The following is a 21,094-nucleotide window of genomic DNA, read 5'->3' as shown; positions in this document are numbered from 1 at the left end:
CCTCGTTTTACAGATGGGGAACTGAAGTCTCTCAGTCAAATAAGTTATCCCAAACTAGTTAGATTAAAAACCAAGTTTCAACTGCCAGTTTGGTTTCTTTCCAATATAAGTTAGATACAAATAGAAGAGAACATCTGCTTTCTTACCAGAAGTTTTTAGGCTGAAACTGGTGGCTTTCAATACATGCAATAATGGTCTGTTGCCCATCTATAGTTTTAGCATAAACCTATTGTTAAAAAAAAAAAAAGTTAGACTCTGAAAACATTTAATCTAAGTGACAAACACTGTACAAAAGCAGCATACTAAGTTCTTGGGGGAGACAAAGAATCAGGCAGGATGAGCTTATAACTCACAAGACTTCATGGGATGTGAACACAGAGCAGAACATGTTTAGTTCCACAAGAGACCCAGGTACAATGAACGCAGAAGGAAATACCACTCCTGACTAGGGGTACAAGGGAGATGCCAGTTAGGCTGGGCCTTACAAGACAGGTGAGATACTCATAAGCAGAGACTGAGAGGGAAGATGAGTAAACTATTCAGACAGGAAACTGGGGGATTGTTCAGTGAAATGGTGATAATCCAGGATAACAGATTTAAGTCCCGTAGTTCTACATGTAAGGTAAAAAGTCTGGACATTATTCTACAGGCAACGGACAGAACCAAAACAACATAACCGGAACTGTTGTTTTGGAAGAATAATATTGGTGTATAGGAACAATGGAGGAAAAGCTGAAGTTGGTTAGGAGGCCAGAGCATTAATCTAGGCAATATGTCAGGGTAGTATCAGTGGGTATCAGGATGCAGAAGCATAACCAAGTCTAGCAAAATAGTGCAAGTGAAGGGCAAAAAAGGGGAAAGAGCCAAAGTATTTGCATGCTGAGATGACCAGAAAGATGGTAGTGTCATTAACAAACTGGGAAATTCAGCTAGTAGTTAGAAACCCCAACTGTTCCTTAATGTGGAAGAGGAGAACAGAAATGCAATACAAAGGAAAAGCAAAAAAAAAAAAAAAAAAAACAAATGGTGCTTTACAGTCCACAAAATGTTTTCACGTCTACTTTCCCTATATTGAATAACTATGAGCTTTCAAGAGAGAGAAATACAGCAATGGGGAATGCCTACATTTACAAAGTTTGGGGAGAAGAAAAGAAGTAGAAACAGACTTAGAATGAGTAAAGGGTGCTGACAGAGCAGTGTAAGCAAAAGAGAATTTCTGGAAGTAGCTGGTTGGTCTCTGTGAAATAGCATACGGAAGTCAAGGATGAAGGAAAGGATACTGAGTCAGGCAATTCAGGAACCATCAATAACCTCAGAGAGAAATTTCTATAGAGACTGAAGCCAAAATTCACAGGGTTAAGAAGTAGATAGGTAATGAAGCAGTGGCACTAGTAGGAGCAGAATGCTCCCAGGTATGGTTATGTAGCAGAGAGAGATAAGGGAAGGAAAGAGGTGGAGGAGAGTGAGGAGGAGCAAGAGAGAAAAAGAGAAGAGAAGTAACTTACAGAAATTATTATGACTGAAGAAAAGTTTGTTCTCCTTAAGGACAGGAGAAATAAAAATATTTATTTCTAGGTAAAGAGAAATGTATCAGATAGGATAATATAAAATCAAGAATAAGGATCCGTCTTCCTAAGATTAAGTACAGTGGAAGAGGGAAGATTGCTGAGTGTAGAAAGAAGAGAAAAAGATTTCATGTCAGTCTTACTAAAATGTGGGGGATCAGAAAGATGCCTAAGGACATTGAGCATGGTTTGGAACACGCGATACAGAAAACATCATAGGGAATATTGAGGTGACATTAAGAATTACGAAGCAGGACAGCTCTGAGGATATAAAACACTTGGATACAGTAGACACTGTTAGAACAATTCCATGGCTTTCTATAGCTCATCCATTAGCTAAGACAAGTGAGAAAAGACAAAGTAGGGTTACTTGGTGTAGAAGCTCTCCAAAATAAGAACAGGTAGTGCCAAATTTTAAATAGGTAACAAATGTTAAGTAGAAAAAAGTCAATTTCTAAAAGAGTGTGTGTCATGTCTTCCTTCGCAATACTGGGTTGCAAAATGGAACTGTACTTATCCACCATAATGGGTTTTCTCCATTATTTAAAAAATAAAAAACAAACAAAAAACATGTAATAATAACAATATCCAATATTTAGGCAGAGCTTTCTTTGTGTCATTTTCCAAGCATTTTATATGCATTATTAGCTCATTCAATCTTCACAACAATCCTATGAGGTAAGAACTATTATTTCCATTTTGTAAGTGAAAACAGGTACTGAGATGTTAACTCCTTTGCCCAAGGTCACATAGCTAATTAAGTGGCAAGACAAGGATTCAAATAAGTTAGTATGGCTTCAAGTAAGGGCTCTTAACCAATATTCTATTATTGCCATTTAACTCATCATCATTACATACTGAAAATATTCTAATAGACATTTTTAAATCATATCTGCAATTTTACAAAGAAAAATCATGATAGAGTCAAATGTAGCATTTTTTAATATCAAGAGGTAGTAAAAAAAAAAAAGTCAAATTACCCGATTAAAAAAAAATAGTTCAAATAGCTTTGACAATCCACTGAAAGCATGTAAACTATATAAGAAGTACCTTTCTATAAAAATGCCTATACCAAAAAGTTATAAATGTGGCAATAGCTGTCTTGACAATCTTAATTTACTTTTTCCCCATGTCTAAAGATGTTTAAAAACTTTTTTTGATGGATAATAAGGCAATTTCTGATGAATAAATAAGACAAAGGTGAAATAGGATACAATGAAATTTAATATTTTTATGCACTGGGATTTTTAAAAAGAATTTTCCATATAAAATTTTCCATTCATACAAACTCTTTCAAAAATGAGTTAGGGAATAAAATACAGAGGAGACTCTTAAGAAGAAGTGATGTTTGCCTGGCCAAATCCCCCAAAGGATAAGGTAAATGTAAGAAATAAAACATTCTTTAATAATGAAGCAGGCAGATACTTAACAGTACAGAAGCCATTGGAATAATGATCTTTCACATAGGCCCTTAGAGCACTGTCACAGGATTCTCTCCAAGACTTCAGACCTCCATCTACGTCCTCTGGCTGGGGGTCACTTGCTTCTTTCCGTAAGTGATCAAACTTAAAGGAAATTTTGTTTCTTGGATCTAAAAATCTGCTATTCCCCAGGTCACCATGTTCTGTAATTAAGACCTTCCAAAGAATAATTACAAATATGAGTAACTGTAAAAAGACAGTTCTTGTCAAATTTTACAAAACAAATTAAATTCTGAAGACAGTTAACTTTTCATTTATACTTGGGTTTCTCTTCCCATATTGATTTTTTAACAAAGTCACATATTTTTTTAAATTTTATTTTATTTTTTAAGTAAACTCTACTCCCAACGTGGGGCTTGAACACATGACCCCAAGATCAAGAGTAGCATGCTCTATTGACTGAGCCAGCCAGGTGCTCCTCAAGTCACATTTTTATTCTTTTTTCTTAAAGATTTATTTATTTGAGAAAGAGAGAGAGAGAGGTTGGGGGGAGAGGGAGACACTCAAGCAGACTCTGCGCGGAGCCTAACTAGGGGCTTATCTCACAACCCTGAGATCACGACCTGAGCTGAAATCGAGTTGGACGTTCAACCAACTGCACCACCCAGGCGCTCCTCACATTTTTATTCCTATAAAAATATTACGTTTATGGTTAAGTCACCTAAACCACATTTCCCCATCCTACCCTTCATTTCTTGGTTTCTGTCTAATGTATTGCCAATGTATATACCTTATATGTAGCTGTAACAATAACTTATCTGTACACTTTTATATTTTTTTACGTATTTCATAAAACTTTCCCAGTCGTTATACTTAGCATTTAAAATAGGTAATACAGGGGCGCCTGGGCGGCTCAGTCGTTAAGCGTCTGCCTTTGGCTCAGGTCATGATCCCAGGGTCCTGGGATCGAGCCCCACATCGGGCTCCCTGCTCAGCGGGAAGCCTGCTTCTCCCTCTCCCACTCTGCCTGCTTGTGTTCCCTCTCTCACTGTGTCTCTCTCTGTCAAATAAATAAATAAAATCTTTAAAAAAAATAGGTAATACATTCACATGGTTCAATAATGAAAAAATATAAAGTGAGATCTTTTTCTCACCTTTAACTCCTATTTACCAAATTCCTAATAAATTTCCTCTTCTCCACAAGGCAATTGACTTTATTAATTTAAAGCAAGGGTCAGCATGGCAGGTGCCACTTGTTTTTGTAAAGTTTTACTGAACACAGCCCTGCTTGTCTGTTTTTGTATTGTCTATGGCTGCTTTCCTGCAACAGCAGGGTTGAGTAGTCACAACTGACCCTGTCCAGCAAAGCTGAAAATATTTACTCTCTGGCTCTTTAAAAAAAATTTGCAATCCCTGATATATTCTTTCAGAGTTTCTTTTTTACAAATATAAGCAAGTATGGATACGTATTCTAACTCCCCACCCCTTTCTTTAACTCAAAAACTAGCATACTATACTATACTATACCTACTGTTGTGGTTTTTTTTTTTAAACTTAATATATCTAGAAGAACTTTCCCGATAAGTACTTGGAGAACTTCTTTGTTTTTGTTACAGTTGTATACTACACCATTGTATGCATATACAAAAATTTATTCAACCAGTCCTCTATTAATGGATAGTTGGGTTGTTTCCAATCTTTTGCTATTATGAACAATACTGCAACAAATGTCCTCGTATGTTCATTATGTACAAATTATGTATGTGTGCCAAGCACTCATGTGAGATAAATTCTCTGAAGGGGGACAACTACGTCAAAGGGAAAAATGTATTCATAATATGGACATACATAATATAGGGTGTCATTCCAAGTTACAAGCACATCATTAATAGAAATTTTAATTGGCATTTCTTATCATTTTTTTCAAGTCATTTTCTAGTTGAACTCTTTATTAATTAGGCAGATAAAACTTTGCATGTGTCGAGTTTCACTTATTTTTTCCTAATTTCCCATTTGTCTTTTGACACATTTACCATTTTTAAAAATTACATATAATTTCACAATAGTGACATATCATAATATACTTAATCATTTCTGAATTGAAGGAGGTTTAAGCTACTTACAGTTTCCATTATCGAGAGCCACTATAAATTCTACCATAAATAAAATCTCCTGCTTAAAATAAATTCTTTGGAAAGAATTCCTAGTTTTAAGATTCCTGTCCTTATTACCAGACTAACCTTTAAGAAACTTGCTTATAATGATGGTAGGAACCATGAATGTAACTATTTCCTTAGTCTTACCCTCATAAAGCTTTCAAAAATCATCATAATTCTGTAACTTTCATAACTAAAAGGTAAATGTATTCACATTAAATTTTAATCTGCATTTCCTTAATTACTACTTCTGGGCGATCTAACACTTCTCTTTCCTTTTTCTTTCTTTCTTTTTTTTTTTTTTTTTGATCTAACACTTTTCTAAGTATGCTTTGTTATTTCCAACTTGGGTACAAGTGGTTCATGTCTGTTGCTTGTTTATTCACTGAACTCCTGGTATCATCCTTAGGTATCTGAATAACCTCTTTATCTATTATGCTTGAGAAACATATTTACTCCTTTTTAAATCTTACTTTTAAGCCTTTTTATTATGCAACGGTCACTTTCTTTTATAAACTTCTTTCTTTTAAGTTTTTATTTATTTCAGTGCTCTCTACATCCAATGTTGGGCTGAAAATCACAATCCTGAGCTCAAGAGTTGCGTGCTCCACTGACTGAGCCAGCCAGGCACCTGCCTCCTTTTATGAACTTTTCTAATGTTTCATCATTACTTAAGTTATGATTCCCTTTCCATTTCCTACTAAATTTTTATGTTTTAAAAAAATACTTTACATTTAAACTCCACCTGGAATTAATCAAAATGTACAGCTGGCACTGGAAATCAAAGATTAATCTCATAAATTTTATCAATTGTTTCCTTTTCCCTTCTGTTTTATGATACTTAGGGGCTTTCTGATTGTTGCCTTGTGTCTTTCATTAGTCTTCTTTCATTTGTTTTTCCAACTAAAAAAATGACACTTTCCAGCTAGGAATGACAGAATTAAAGGAGTTCTGTCAATAACTTATCAGTGGAAGTTTCTTCTGGAAAGGCCAATAGCACCTTTTCCAACTTCCTCTTTTTTCCTTCCTGGATCTTGGATTCAATGCCCTGAAATGGGGCAGCTCTCTTAAAGAGCATGATAATGAGGGGTGCCTGGGTGGCTCAGTCGGTTGGGTGTCTGCCTTCAGCTCAGGTCATGATCCCAGGGACCTGGGACGGAGCCCCGTGTCGGGCTCCCTGCTCAGCAAGGAGCCTGCTCCTCCCTCTCCCCCCTGCTTGTGAGTTCTCTCTCAAATCAATCAATCAATCAAGCTTAAAAAAAAAAGCATGATAATGAAAACGACACCTATGGAAGGCAGAATACAGAGCTGGAAGCAACTAGGATATCTGATGACATGGTGGAGCTACTGTAACAGCTCTAACATTATCTCTGGACTTCTTATATGACAAAAATCTCTACTTAGTTAACCTACTATAGTCAATTTTTATTATATGCAGGAGTGGCATCTATTTTATTTTTGTCTTATTTTTTCCTTTGTGAGTATGTGTACTTTATGGCACCTACTTTATTTTTTTCAAGATTTTATTTTTCAGTAATCTCTATACCCAACATGGTGCTCGAACTTAGAACCCTGAAATAAAGCACTGCATGCTCTACTCACTAAGCCACCCAGGCACGCCCCTATGGCATCTTTAATAATTTATACATCTTTCCTTGTTTTAGTGTCCAGTAATGGGTTTTTGTTGTTGCTGTTGTTATGGCTAAGAATGCAATATCCTTTTGACTGTATTTTAAGCTGGCTACTACTGATACATGGGAATGCTCTTATAACATGTATCTGGACACATCTTATTATTTCAATAATTCCTATTTGCAAGCAATTTTTATTTTTTCAGTATTTATCTTTTATATTTGTAATCTATTTTCATTAAGAAAATTAAGATAAGCAAAAATATAAACAAAACAAAAAAAATATAAACCAAAACAAACAATAAGCAAAACAAAGTCTAGTAATCCTGTAATTCCAACACACAGAGTTAACATTTGGTATATATTTTCCCACATTTCCTTTTCTATGTACATGTATATATCTTATAGTTTTGATTCTTAAGATGCATATGTCCTCCCATGACTTAACATTCCATAAAATGGGATTCATCTTATACTTGATGGCATCTTAGGACTGTGTCATAGTTTAATTGGCAGTGTTTTTTCTTAGTGATACATAAAATAATGGTGCACTTTTCACAAAATTTAATATACAATGATTCTGGAGTGCTTGGGTGGCTCAGTTGATTAAATGTCTGCCTTCGGCTCAGGTCATGATCCCAGGGTCCTGGGATCGAGCTCCGCATTGGGCTCCCTGCTCAGTGTAGAGCCTGCTTCTCCCTCTCCTTCTGCCCGTCCTCCACACTCACGCTTTCTCTCTCTCTCAAATAAATAAATAAAATCTTAAAAAAAAAGATGCATTGATATATTAAGTTCACTTTAATATCTATTTAAAAAATAAACTTGCACAATTCTACATATGCTCCCTTATGTTCTACCTTAATATATCACAAACATCTTCCCAGGTCAGCATTCCCAGATCAGTATTTATACTGGTTTTCAATGACTACATGGTATTTTGGTCTACAGATAATTAATTTAATGTTGGGCATTTAGATTGTTCCCAACTTTTCACTATTATAAACCTTGCTTCAAATAATCTTTTTAATACATTTACATACTTATTTTCCTAGGAGAAATTCTGCAGATTTGTGGGTTCAAAGAAGATTGAGACTTTTAAAAGCATTTGGTATTTAGTGACATATTGCCTTTGAAGTGTACATTAATGAATTTGCAAAGTCCTGTCATACAATGTTAATAACTATGATAATAATGGAAATATTTGCTTTGTTCCTCTATTTAAATAGGGATGCCTATTTTCCTATACAATGTCAAATTTGATGGATCATGTTACTCTCACCAAGGAGAATTACATATGGCTCTAAAATCTGTATAAAACTCAACTCTTATTTTCACTATTCTTATTAGGGGCGGCTCTCTTTTCCAGTCAAAGAAACTCCAAGTATTATAAGAGAGAGGAAGAATTTCCTAATATGTAGAACATTTGCAAAAACTATGAAAACTAAGACATGAATTTATTCAGCATCTTATCTTCAGACATCTGCTTTGGTTTCTAAGATTTCTACTACCACCCAGGCACAGCCTTCCAAAATGAACAGCCATTACCTGATCTTCATATCCTTCTATCTTCACAGGTGTGAACTGATCCATGTTATACTGGGCAAATGCACTGTTTTTTAAAAAGTAAAAAAAGGAGGGGGGAAGAATTATATATAAATACAAAGGTAATTCACATAATAGTGAAAGAGAATGTGAAAACACTCTCTGGTGCTCTTTCCCTTTCTCTTTAGGCAACTGGTGTTTTCCTAACACCTTCCAGCTTTCTGAAGGAACTCTTCTCCACAAAGATCTCAGATGTGCCCTAAACTCTGAAATTACCTTTTCCTCTCCACCTCTAGGCTCCAATAGAACTCCCCCTTAGACTATTCCTAAGTTTTAAGAAATCCAGTTTTTGTGAATTACCAACAGTTTTCATCATTTAGACAGAAGCTTTCAGTAATTCAAAAAAATCTTCAATTGATGAACATTTTAGCAATGCTGTCTTTTTTATTCTGGGCTCTCTAAGGTAGGGCAGGTAGGAGAGACCACAATTAAATGTACTGGAAGACATCTGACATGAGGAGAGGGTGAAGTAAGAGTTGAGCATGAGTCAAGTCTCCGATGCGAGTTTAAGGAAGAAGAGATTATCTGAAAAGGGGGATATGAATAATCAAAGTGCATGCCTAATATTGTTGTTTACTTGTCCAGTACTACTACATTTACAAAATTGCATTTTCAATGGCTCCCTAGTACATCTTACAAAGTAAGCAAAAAGGTAAAGTGAAAGAAAAATGGAAATAAGCTGCAGTGTAAAAAAGCATAATACACTTACAAAGTATCAGTCTTCTCAGAGAATTCACTTGCCAAGGGAAGAGTTAAACACCTCTCCAGCCCTATTTTAACTTAGTGAAACACCTACTAGACCACTGTTTTTAAGCAGACTATTAAATTCTTCCTAGACTTTTCAAGAGAAACCAAAGAAACAGATATTTAAAGCTAATCTTCAGTCTTTTCATTTTAAGTTATTATTGTGCTTTTTAATTAATCATTTCCTCAGAACACCACAATCCCATTAACAAAATGAGGCCTCAACACAGTAGTTCTTCAGAAAGGAATCTAAATTAAATGTTCATGGAAAGTGGATTTTTTTTTTTTTAGAAAAGCTTAAGGAGTAAAGAATAAATAAGTATTCCATTCTAAAATACATCCTAAGATTACAGATTACAAATACCAACATCAAAATTTGTTAACATTTAATCCTATCTCAAGAAAATGGTATTTCCATTCTACCATTTGTGTGGGCCCAAAATTTGAGATCACCTTTGATTCTTCTTTCTCTCAAATTTCACATGCAATCCCATCAGCAAATCTTATAGGTTCTACCTTGAATACATATTCAGAATCTGATTCCTTCCCATCACGCTTACTACTACCACTCTACTCCAAACCACCGCTATTTATCTCTGAACTACTGCAGTTAAGTCTTCTAACTACTCATCTTCCTTCAGTTTTTGCCCCCTGCATAGCAACCAGTGATTATTCTAAAATATAATCTCATTGAGTCATTGTCTGCTCAGAACACTAATATTCTGCCCTCTCTTTCAGAATAAAATCCTCTCTTTAACATGGCCTACAACACCCTAGTTAGTCCAGAAGGGCTGGGAATTATCAGAGAATGGTTCTAGGGATCAGAAGCAAAGGGCAGAAATCCAGGAAAGAGTAAATCCAAAGTTGTTCAGGCCTCCTTTATTTTATATAGAAGGCAATAATGATGAGGATGATGATTACTGAAACATTTACTGAACGCTTACTATGAGGACTATGGCCAAAGGACTGAAGTACCTCATTACAGAAAAAAAAAAAAACACCTGATTTTTTCATCCCTGTGGAAAATCAAGTATTTGGGCATAAGGCAGTTCTCCTTTAGTAAGACTGTTCTCTGAAAATCTAGCATCTATAAGAACCAGAGTATTTATGAAAACAATGCTTTACTGTCAGGGCAATTAAAGCATCTGAACTAAATACCAAGTTCTACCGTTACTCCTAATTGGAAATGGGACAACAGGCTTAAGATACAATCAATCTTGGGTCTTGGCATTCCACTCCCCATCTCCTCTTCAGCAGTACCTTATCACGTGAAGGACAGAGTAGATTTATTTTGGGTAGCAGGATATACTAAGACCAATACATGGCAGGCAAGGAACTTGCCCTGTGAAATAGTGAATTCCTTATTATTAGAAGCATTCAGATTGGATAATCATCTTTTGACAAAATGTAGATGAGGTTCTCTCAATGATAGAGCAGAGACAGACGGGCTGAACTAGCAAATCATGAATGCCTTTTTCTATGGCATTCTATGCATCTAAGAGAAACCAGCATTAGAATGCATCTTTGGTGTGTGCCTAAATCAATGTATAATTAGAGTTTCATTCATGATGACAATTATAGTGATGCTGTACAAATGTTAGGGTTTGCAGAATCTGGTCCCAAAATGAGTTTCAAAAGAGCAGCACGGACAGGGCAGAAGATGACTGTTTCCCAGGTAGCAGCTCTTAAGACAGTTTTCTATAGCTAAAATCTAAACCAAATGATCACACCAAATGCTTTTATGATAATTATTTGTTGCGCTACATCAAAATCCTTGTCCCACCCTCTTTACCCCACCCTTTCCCAGTCACTATCCTTTTCTGGTTTCCCCTTTACAAAGGAACTCCGGGCCAATGACACAGATAGCAACTGAAAGAGAATTTTGTATGTAAAGAAGAGTAGTGATAAAGCCAGATAACAGGGGGCCTTGAAAGCTGGACAGTGTTTAGACTGGAAGAAAACAAAAACACACATCACTGTCATGTTTTTGAGGACAAAGATAAAATGAACATGGTATTTTCATTTAATTAGCCGCCTGACAGTGATAAGGAATCAATGACTCGGTTGAATAACCATGCTATTATTCTAAGGTTAATTCTATTAAGGCACTTTATGAATATCTACTATTTTGTGGCAATTTGGGAACATTATTCCTCAATAGCAGCCTAATTTTTCTATAGCTAGCGTTTAAAAAAAATTCAACATGAACTAAAAGGAGTATAGAAGAAACCCTAACAGCTCATATTAAGCTCTGCTTTAATAGGGAAAATCTGGGCAAAAAGAAAAATAAAAAAAATAAGATCACATATAATAAGTTTAAAGGAAGTAAACAACATGGCATGTTTTCTCCAAGTAAAAAAATACAACTAAAACTGCTAACTGCTTTATACTGAAGTGTTTTATTTTAAACTTAGGTTTCAGGGTACAAATTTATTATCAACATAGTTTATCCAAAATTAAAATAAATATATAAGTGGATCTTGAAGGATACTTACTGTGCTGCCCCTTCCCTGAGGAGATTGTCATTATTAAGCAGTAGCCGGACATCTGAGGAAAAAACATTAAAAGATGCTAAAATATTCAACAGAGGACAAACTTCAGAAATTTTTTTAAAAATTAGGCTTTGCAAAGTTAGTTTTCAGATATATGTACACATAGAAATTCTTTTTATTTTTTTAAATATTTTTGACAGAGAGAGAGAGGAGAACACACAAGCAGGGGGAGCAGCAGGCAGAGGGAGAAGCAGGCCTCCTGCGGAGCAGGGAGCCCAATGCGGGGCTCGATCCCAGGACCGTGGGATCATGACCTGAGCCGAAGGCAGACGCTTTACCGACTGAGCCACCCAAGCACCCCTACATAGAAATTCTAAAAAACACAAATGAACAGATGCTAATGTTCATAAATTTGCATGTAATTATTTGTGGTACAATAATCCAACAATAACTTCTCAAAGAATTATTCATAGCAAATGAAAAACATTGTTTAAAGAAAGTTATAGTTAGGACTGTTAATTTTGTATCTAAAGAATCCTTTAAAATGAGATTAAGAATTGGAGGCTTTTCTATTAACATCACACCAAGAAAGCTGGGCAAAATTCAGTCAGTGGCAGTGAAATTGGCAAATATATTTTTCTATGAAGCATCTAATGTAGGGGACTATATCCTTTTAAAAAGCTGTGTGTCAAGAGTCTAGTCACTCTTCTTTTGGAAGAGAAGGGTCCTTGTCATATAAGAAACTACCAAGCATTAACTCCAACAGGGAAGACTAATCATAAGCCACAGGCCATTGACTCTTAGGGCTTCTGAAAGAAGAGGCTGGCGGAGGCCAGTATGTAGCATGCCAGTAAAAACCAGCCCTCATGCCACAAGTAGCTTGCCAATTTTTTTTTAGTTGCTTGCCAATTCTTAATCTAATGCTTTCATATCAGTTATTCTCATGATATTCTGTAAAGTACATTCAATTGTCAGAAATAAAACAAGGGACTTCTAACTACAAAGGCTATTAATTTTGTTAAGACAAGAATTCATTTGAGCTTATCAGCTGGATAAAGTTCAAGTCGTAGGAAAATTTCCTAAAAGCTCAGTTGTTGAAAATTTGTATTTGGTTGATATGGAAAAAAGACCAGAGAAAACAAGGCTGCATTTGTTTCTCTTGCTATTAGTGTTCAAAATCTACAAACAAGTCTATAAGGAAGAATGTCTGGATTTAGTTCTAATGTATTATTTACTCCTTATAGTAAATGTTTATATGTTCTCCTGGTTACTCTTTCTCTACATCATTAATTTTTATCGATGGAGATTACTGATTGTTCTATGATGTATGGGGCTCTGGATCAAGTGTAGACGAATATCACATAGTTCCTCTTAAGTAGGTAGCTGTCTAATGTAAAACTAGAATTTCAAAATAAATGTTTGCTCAAATGAGCCAAGATGCACAAAGAACTTTACAACGAATTTAACAACTTAAAATGGGGTTGTAATGATTGATTTTATCATGGAGTTCACGATGCCTCATCTACATTTTTCATTATATATTACATTAAGCCAGTGAATAGCACAGGTTATAAATGTATTGGAACAGTGGTTCCCAAACTGGCTGTGACTCAGAATCATCCAGGAGAACTTAATAAAACAGATTACCCAATTCCACCTCAGATCTAATGAATGAGAAATCTTAAGAGGATGGTAATGCTGGAAGCTGTATATGTAACAAGCTTCCCAGATGCAGTAAGCTCAGCCCCAAAGGATTTAGAAAGTGTCCTATATGTATTACGGGCACATCTTGAATGAAAGCACTGCAGAAGCTTAAGCTATGATTTATAATGATAGATATAAAATTATGAAAACAATTTAGTATTGCTTCTCTATTTAATCATATTAAACTACTTTAAATCTTTTCTCACCTAAGATAGGTATCCTAATTTATGGGTTAAGAATTTGCTTTTGACTCAGACCTAGGTTTGAATTCTTGCTCTGACACCTGACCAGCTGGGTGGCATTAGTTATTTTCACCTGTTTGAATCTTGATTTCCTTAGCTATAGCTATAATGTGCTGTAAGGATTAAAAGAGATAGCTTATATGTAATTAAGGAGAGCTTAAATACTAATGTTTACTCACCATTGAACACTTCATTAAATTCCCCTGGGGGTGCATGAGTGATGAATTTAGCAGCTATGCGTACCTAAAGAGAAATCAATAAAATAAGAGTAATATACAAAAGGAGAAGGAATTATCAGATCACAAAAATTTCTTCACATTCCTTGAAATAACACTTCCTGTTTAAACCTTTACTGTTTAGTAGCAAAATTTTTTTTCACAAAATATCCCAAAACTTTTATCATCAATATAGGTTTGTCCTGATTTGGGGCTATCCATGCTGTTTTGATTACTTTTTAATTTTTCTTTAAAAAGTTGAATAATCCATTTTTGGTCAAAATACACTATAGTCATAGCTTTGCCCAGTCCACTGGCAGTATCATAGCCAATGAAGTTTATCCGAGGCACAATTATTGCTAATTTAGAACTTTTCCCAAAATATACCACAGTCACAAAAAGAGAAAGCTATGATCCTAATCTCTTATAAACATTTAAGCAAAACTAAATAAAATATGAGTAAATTGGTAGGATACCAAATTGTGTTTATAGTGTTTATCCCCATGCAAGGATGGGTTCAAAACTAATAAATCATATAAAGAAGCAAACCCTTGCGAGTCTCTTAACTCATACTGGGAAAAAAAGACAAAATTCAACACTCAAATATCATAAAACAACAAAACTACTAATTCTGGGTAGGAATAAATTTCTTTAACTTGAAAAAGGATTATCTACCAAAATTCTACAGCGTACCTAATAATGATGCAACAATGCAAGCAGTGTCCCTAATTTTAAAAACAAGACAAAGATGCCTTCTATCACCTAAACTATTAAACGCTGTACTAAAGGTTCTAAAGAATACTATCGACAATATTTCTTCTAAATCCCTCTCCTGACCCCTATTGCCCTTCTACTTTTCTGGATCTCCTATTTGAGATGGATGTTGAAATCTTAGGATCTAACCTGCATATCTCACTTTTTTCTCCTATATTTTTATCTTCTTGTCACTTTATACTTTATTTGGTGAGAAGGCCTCAGAGCTCCATTTTTCAATTCACGAAAATGCTCTTCAGTTATGTCTATTTTGCTATTCAGATAATTATTTTAACTGTTCTACTTTTAATTTCCACGACTTTTATTTTTGTGTGTATAATAATCTCTTGAGTCTCCTTGGGGGTATTAACTACACTGACTTTAAAGTCTTGCTCTATGGACTGTTTCCTAAGAATTTAGATCTACTTTTTGTTTGAGTCTGGTGCTTTTCTTTCGTCGCACTGGTTTTCCACAAATGTTTGGCGTTCCTCCTTGAATTTAATTTAGCTTATCTGTTCTGTTTACCTGCAATTTGTCTCCAGTGATTATAGGGGAGGGAAAGAGTAGACTTGCTGCTAGGTATGAGCAGATTAATTTCTGAGTGAGCCTCATAAGGGCCAAAGGCTACCTGAAGTATTGCCCTGCCTCTCTGCTCTCAGTGCTCATTCTCAATGCTATATATATGTATTTTTTTCAAAGATTTATTTATTTATTTGAGAGAGAGAGAGAGCACAAGCAGGGGGAATGGCAGAGGGAGAGGGAGAAACAGGCTCCCCAAGCAGGGAGCCAGATGTGGGGCTCAATCCCAGGACCCTGAGATCATGACCCAAGTCTAAGGCAGACGCTCAATCAGTTGAGCCACCCAGGTGCCCCTCAATGCTATATTCTGAGGACAAATGCATTTCTGTCTGTAGTTTAGGCCAAATGGGAGAGAAAAGAGGAGTCAAGTGGTACAGTTAGCTTACAGAACAGTTCCCCAATTAATCTACACCAAGACTCTTCTGAGTCCTTTCTTTCTTGCTTCTTAAAGTTCTTCCAAATGGCTCCTACTTCCATAACAGTTTTCTTTAATGTGTTTTGGGTTATGATCTCTTCTGATCTTACTTTTGCCCCCATGTATTTACCATTTTGCTTTCTTTCTATGAAGAACTGCTAAAAAATTTTGGTCCAATGATGGCACTCTCACTTTTCAGTTACTAGTTCATTTCTCCTCTCACTCTATTTTTCCCCACTCTTTTCATTCTAGTAAGGTTTGGCATAAAAGGTGAGGTGAAACCATGTGCTCAGTCTGCCATATAATTTAATCTCTTAGCTCTCATCAAGTCAAATGTGACATACAAAGAATGTACAAACCCATTTAAAAGAAAAAATAATTTGGAGTATCATTTGGCATTATACATATGTAATTATGATGTTAGCAATAATAGGACTGACCTCAAATGAGTCTCGCAGTATAATTCTAACACACTATGACAGAAAGAATGTTGACAATTCCCTAATTTCTGATGTGATAATGAGTATGAAGATGATTCAATTCACTGATGAGGGGCAATGAGGAACGTGATATATCTATCTGCCAATAAACTGAGCCCTGCTTTCCAATAAGGCATCCTCTGCTGACTTCTTCATTTCCTTCGAACAATTTTAAATTCTTGCCGACCCAATCAAATTAAGGCTACCATCAAAGTCAAACCATTCTTAAGCAGAAAAAAAGACTTTCAAGAGTCTTGAAAATAAGGCTGGGAACTGAGAAGAAAATAAGAAAACAAAAAACACTTTACAACTTTAGGTTTATACAGAAAAGAAAAGCTAAAGCTGTCCCATGGACAAACTTATTTCTTTGTCAAGATAGACCTACTGACTGGGGCGTCTGGGTGGCTCAGTCGTTAAGCGTCTGCCTTCGGCTCAGGTCATGATCCCAGGGTCCTGGGATCAAGCCCCGCATTGGGCTCTCTGCTCAGTGGGAAGCCTGCTTCTCCCTCTCCCATTCCCGCTGCTTCTGTTCCCTCTCTCGCTGTGTCTCTCTCTGTCAAATAAATAAATAAAATCTTAAAAAAAAAAAGATAGACCAATTACTGATGGAGCAAGGTACACCGGAAACCTGGATTCTAATTACTGGCTGTGTCGGTCCATTAACTAACTAGATTTATGATTCTAGAAACACTACTAACCTTTTTTGGTCCTGAATTTCCTCATTATAATCCAATTCCTAAAACAGATGAGAAGATCTGCAAAATTTCTTTGAGCTGTAACTCTACCTGATTCTTTAAGACTTAGAAAACAAAACCTATATATGTGTGGAAGCAGAGGCGAGGAATCCACACCACAAACACTTAAAATATTCTTATGCACATAAAGTCTGAGAGCCCTGCCATGACAGGGTAATTACAGATAACTATTAGTTTTCTGGGATGAAAACTGGTGGAGATTAAGAGAAATACTCCATAAAGCTCTTATATTAACTAACAATAAAAAGAGTGGTTCTAATTAGGAAATAAGAAATGCTGCTCAACTCATGAAAATTATACTACACAGGACTAACAGTTCCCATATGGATTGCCAACTGTGTATATTTGCATTGGCATGTGCTGTTAATCATATTTCTGTCCTCATCAACTGTTGCTGTCAATCACTCATTTAAGAAATTAGTAAACCTACTTTGACAGCAAACCTATACTTTAGTCTATTTGTGGCAAATCTGCTGAGCGGCTATGGTCTATCCCACTTCTGTCCAGGTGCTTTTCCCATAACTCTTACATAATTGTGAAACTCCCTTCAGTCAAGAAAATTTAAGTGTTTGTAGTTCAAGGACCTGACACATACGTAGTAATACAGCAAGCAAGAATTAAAGGCCACAGTGAGGCACCAAGAAGATGTAATCAACTCTACATATGTATATAAGGAGGGATGGGGTGGCCTTTAAATACAGTGATGTATGAGCTGGACTGAAGGATGAATAATACCAAGGAGGGCATTCCAGTCAGAGGAAACAGTATGTACAAACTAAGACAACACAGTACAACAAACTGAATGTAGATATTTAAAAGATTTACAAAATGTAAAATAGTCCTACTTTTCCCACTAATTCTTTTTTTGTTTTGGAAAATAAAGTTTTTTCCAAAACAAAATACCAATCATTTATATTAACATGTAATAATTATGTTTTTAAATGAACTAATGCTTTAAAAATCTCTTAAGTCTTAATATTTAGTAAATAGATATAAGCTACATAAATAAAAACTTGATTCCTAAGAGTGTAAAGGAGTCCCGAGAGCAAAAACGTCTGAGAAGGGGCACCTGGGTGGCTCAGTCATTAAGTGTCTGCCTTCGGCTCAGGTCACGATCCCAGGGTCCTGGGATCGAGCCCCACATCGGGCTCCCTGCTCGGTGAGAAGCCTGCTTCTCCCTCTCCCATTCCCCCTGCTTGTGTTCCCTCTGTTGCTGTCTCTCTGTCAAATAAATTTAAAAAATCTTAAAAAAAAAAAGTCTGAGAAGTGTTCCGTTGACATAGGTTGATGTTTATCATATGCTGTTGAGTGAAAAAAGTTCACACAATGATGTATTCCCGTTTTATTAAGAGTAAATATATTTACATACAAGTATAGCTACTAATTTTAATTAGGACTTCCTCTGGTATTACAAGATATTTTTCTTTCCTTTTTTGGCTTATCTCCATGTTCAAAAAGCTGTACAAGGAACATAAATTACTTGTATGATAAAGAGAATTTTTTTTTCCTGGAAGTTAGTACTTCTTAATCCCCTTTATCTATTTCACCCATTACTTCATTACTTGTACGTTAAAGATAATTTTTAAATTTTTAAAAATCAAAAGAGGAGCATGCAAACATCTCCCATCCAATAAATTAATTTTTTTAAAGATGAAAGAGGACAGGGGCGCCTGGCTGGCTCAGTCAGTAGAGCATGAGACTCTTGATCTTGGGGTTGTGAATTTGGTTGTGAATTTGAGCCCCACGCTGGGTATAGAGATTACTTAAAAATAAAGTCTTGAAAAAAAAAAGATGAAAGAGGACATAAACAAGATAAAGGCTTTGGAGTGATATCAAAACTGAAAGCATGGGTCAAGGAAGCTATAGGTCAAGAAAGCTAAAGGACAGGACAAAGTGAAGTCGGTAAAATGCTAAAAGCAACAAGGAAGGCTTTTCAAAGTTATACTTTGCATATGCTTTTTGACCAGGAGCTTAGCCTTATTCGCTTCCTAGGGGCATAATGCCTTACGCTAGAAAATTTAGGATAGTTGGTTAAATGAAGGGATTATATTGAAAAAGAAAAGTAAAACCTTGCTTCCATTTTCTAAAGGGAAAAAAACCACAAAGTGCACAAAAGTCAGAGCAAGAGGAATATCAAGTAGTAGTATTTGAATTCAGGCTTAAGTGCTGAAGAATTATAATACTTTAAGTGCTGAGAAAAAAAAAGTAAGTGATCTCCATAAATCTGAGAATATCAAGAATAGGAAAAATGGGGGCGCCCGGGTGGCTCAGATGGTTAAGTGTCAGCCTTTGGCTTGGGTCATGATCTCCAAGTCCTGGGATCCAGCCCCATGACCAGCTCCCAGCTCAGCAGGGAGTCTGCTCCTCCCTCTCCCTCTGCCTCTCCTGCTTGTGCTCTCTCTGTCTCTCAAATGAATAGGTAAAATCTTTAAAAAAAAAAAAAAAAAGGAAAAATGTCCAATTAAAGAAATGAAAACATCCCCTAATTTTTTTTTTTTTAAAGATTTTATTTGACAGAGAGAGAGACAGCGAGAGAGGGAACGCAAGCAGGGGGAGGAGAGGGAGAAGCAGGCTTCCAGCCTAGCAGAGAGCCCAATTCAGGGCTTGATCCCAGGACCCCGGATCATGACCTGAGCCTAAGGCAGAGGCTTAACGACTGAGCAACCCAGGCGCCCCAACATCCCCCAATTTTTAAATGAAAGCTGGTGAGGTGAAGACATATGCAACAGCAAGGGTGAAATTCTAAAGGAATGGCTAAAAAGAATGTAGTCATCATTAAATGCCAAAGCTGGATCCCAAAAACACTATCATGGTCAATAATCCCCGTGTTATTTTCTGAGAGTTACTAAAAAAGGTGGACTACCTAGTATCAGACAAATCTTAGTATTTGTCAGTCTTTGACAATAGACTTTGAAGTGGCACGGTGATTGTCACTATAACAATACCATAAAAATACCCTGAAATAGTAGTTGAAATCTTAATGCTACATTTATATATTCTCTATAAAAATCTAAAGTCTGCTCCATGGTCTCCAAGGCCCTTCAAATTTTGGTTCCCTCACCCCCATGTCCTACTGTTTAGCTACTAGACCTTACAGCTATACTACTGCCTCAGGGCGATCACATTTCTTGTTCCTTTTGCCAGAAATGCTCTTCTGTCAGAGCATCTTTTTTCAGTCAAGTCTCTGTTCAAATGTCACCTTCTGACGTCCTGACTCCTACATACAAATTAGCCACGATACTTTCTGTACCCTTCACAATTCTAGCCCATTTACTTTTTTTCTTCAGGGAACTTGTCAACACTGAACTACTACAGGGACGCCTAGTGGGCTCAGTTGGTGAAGCGTCTGACTCTGGATCTCAGCTCAGGTCATGACCTCGGGGCTGATAGATCAAGCCCCGTGTAGGGCTCTGTGCTGGGCGTGGAACCTGCTTAAGAGTCTCTCTTTTCCCTCTGCCCCCCTTCCCCCGCCCTCTCTCTAAAGGAAAAAAAAAAAAAGAACTATACTTATGTTTCTTGCTCAACACCCCCAAAAGAATTCCAAGAACACAGAGCATGGATCAGCAAACTGCTAATGTAAAAGGCCATGCAGTGAACATTTTAGGGCTACGTGGGCCACATGGTCTAGGTCCCAACTGTAAACAAATGAGCACAGTTGTGTTCCATTAAGTTTTATTTATTTTTAATTGAGGTACTATTGGGAAATAAGGTTGTAAGATATTTAAAGTGTATGATGTGATTTGATAAACGCATACATTGTAAAGGATTACCCCCACTGAGCTAATTTTTAAAAAATTTTTATTTATTCATTTGACAGAGAGCGAGCCCAAGGAAGGGGAGCAGCAGGCGGAGGGTGAGGGAGAAGCAGGCTCCCCGCTGAGCAGAGAGCCAGGCCTGCCAATCCCAGGACTCAAGAGATTTGAGCCGAAGGCAGACGCCCAACTGACAAATACACCCAGGTGACCTGCTAATTATTTTTTTAAAAGATTTTTTTATTTGACAGAGAGAGAGAGAGAGTGAGAGAACACAAGCAGGGGGAGTGGCAGAGGGAGAGGGCGAGGGAGAGGGAGAAGCAGACTCCCCGCTGAGCAGGAAGCCTGACCCAGGGCTCCATACAGCACCCCAGATCATGATCAGATGCTTAACAGACTGAGCCACCCAGGCACTCCCCCCCAAACATTATTTTGGATACTCTTATTTGTATTTCATGTATTCCCATGTCATGAAATATTCTTCTGATTTTCCCCCCTAACCATTCAAAAAACATTAGTGTGTAGTCTATATAAAAACATGCAGTATATCAGATTTGCCAAGCCCTGGCACAGAACATAAGAACTCATT

General features: G+C 36.5%; 1 protein-coding gene across 2 annotated transcripts in view; it reads right to left on the bottom strand.

Annotated features, from left to right (window-relative positions):
• Window positions 1-21,094, bottom strand: part of CAPZA1 (capping actin protein of muscle Z-line subunit alpha 1) — a 46,701-nt gene that overhangs the window by 10,414 nt on the left and 15,193 nt on the right. For both annotated transcript variants that reach the window (XM_027597227.1, XM_027597236.1), the window contains exons 2-6: window positions 13,737-13,800; window positions 11,615-11,666; window positions 8,319-8,382; window positions 2,996-3,202; window positions 147-226 (exon numbers count right to left, since the gene is read on the bottom strand). In XM_027597227.1, coding sequence (XP_027453028.1) covers window positions 147-226; window positions 2,996-3,202; window positions 8,319-8,382; window positions 11,615-11,666; window positions 13,737-13,800 — 467 coding nt within the window. The remainder of the gene's footprint in view (window positions 1-146; window positions 227-2,995; window positions 3,203-8,318; window positions 8,383-11,614; window positions 11,667-13,736; window positions 13,801-21,094) is intronic.

The sequence above is a fragment of the Zalophus californianus genome, chromosome 4 (genome assembly GCF_009762305.2).
Source record: "Zalophus californianus isolate mZalCal1 chromosome 4, mZalCal1.pri.v2, whole genome shotgun sequence".
In the NCBI taxonomy this organism is placed as follows: Eukaryota; Metazoa; Chordata; class Mammalia; order Carnivora; family Otariidae; genus Zalophus; species Zalophus californianus.
This window is presented reverse-complemented; position numbering and strand designations above follow the sequence as displayed.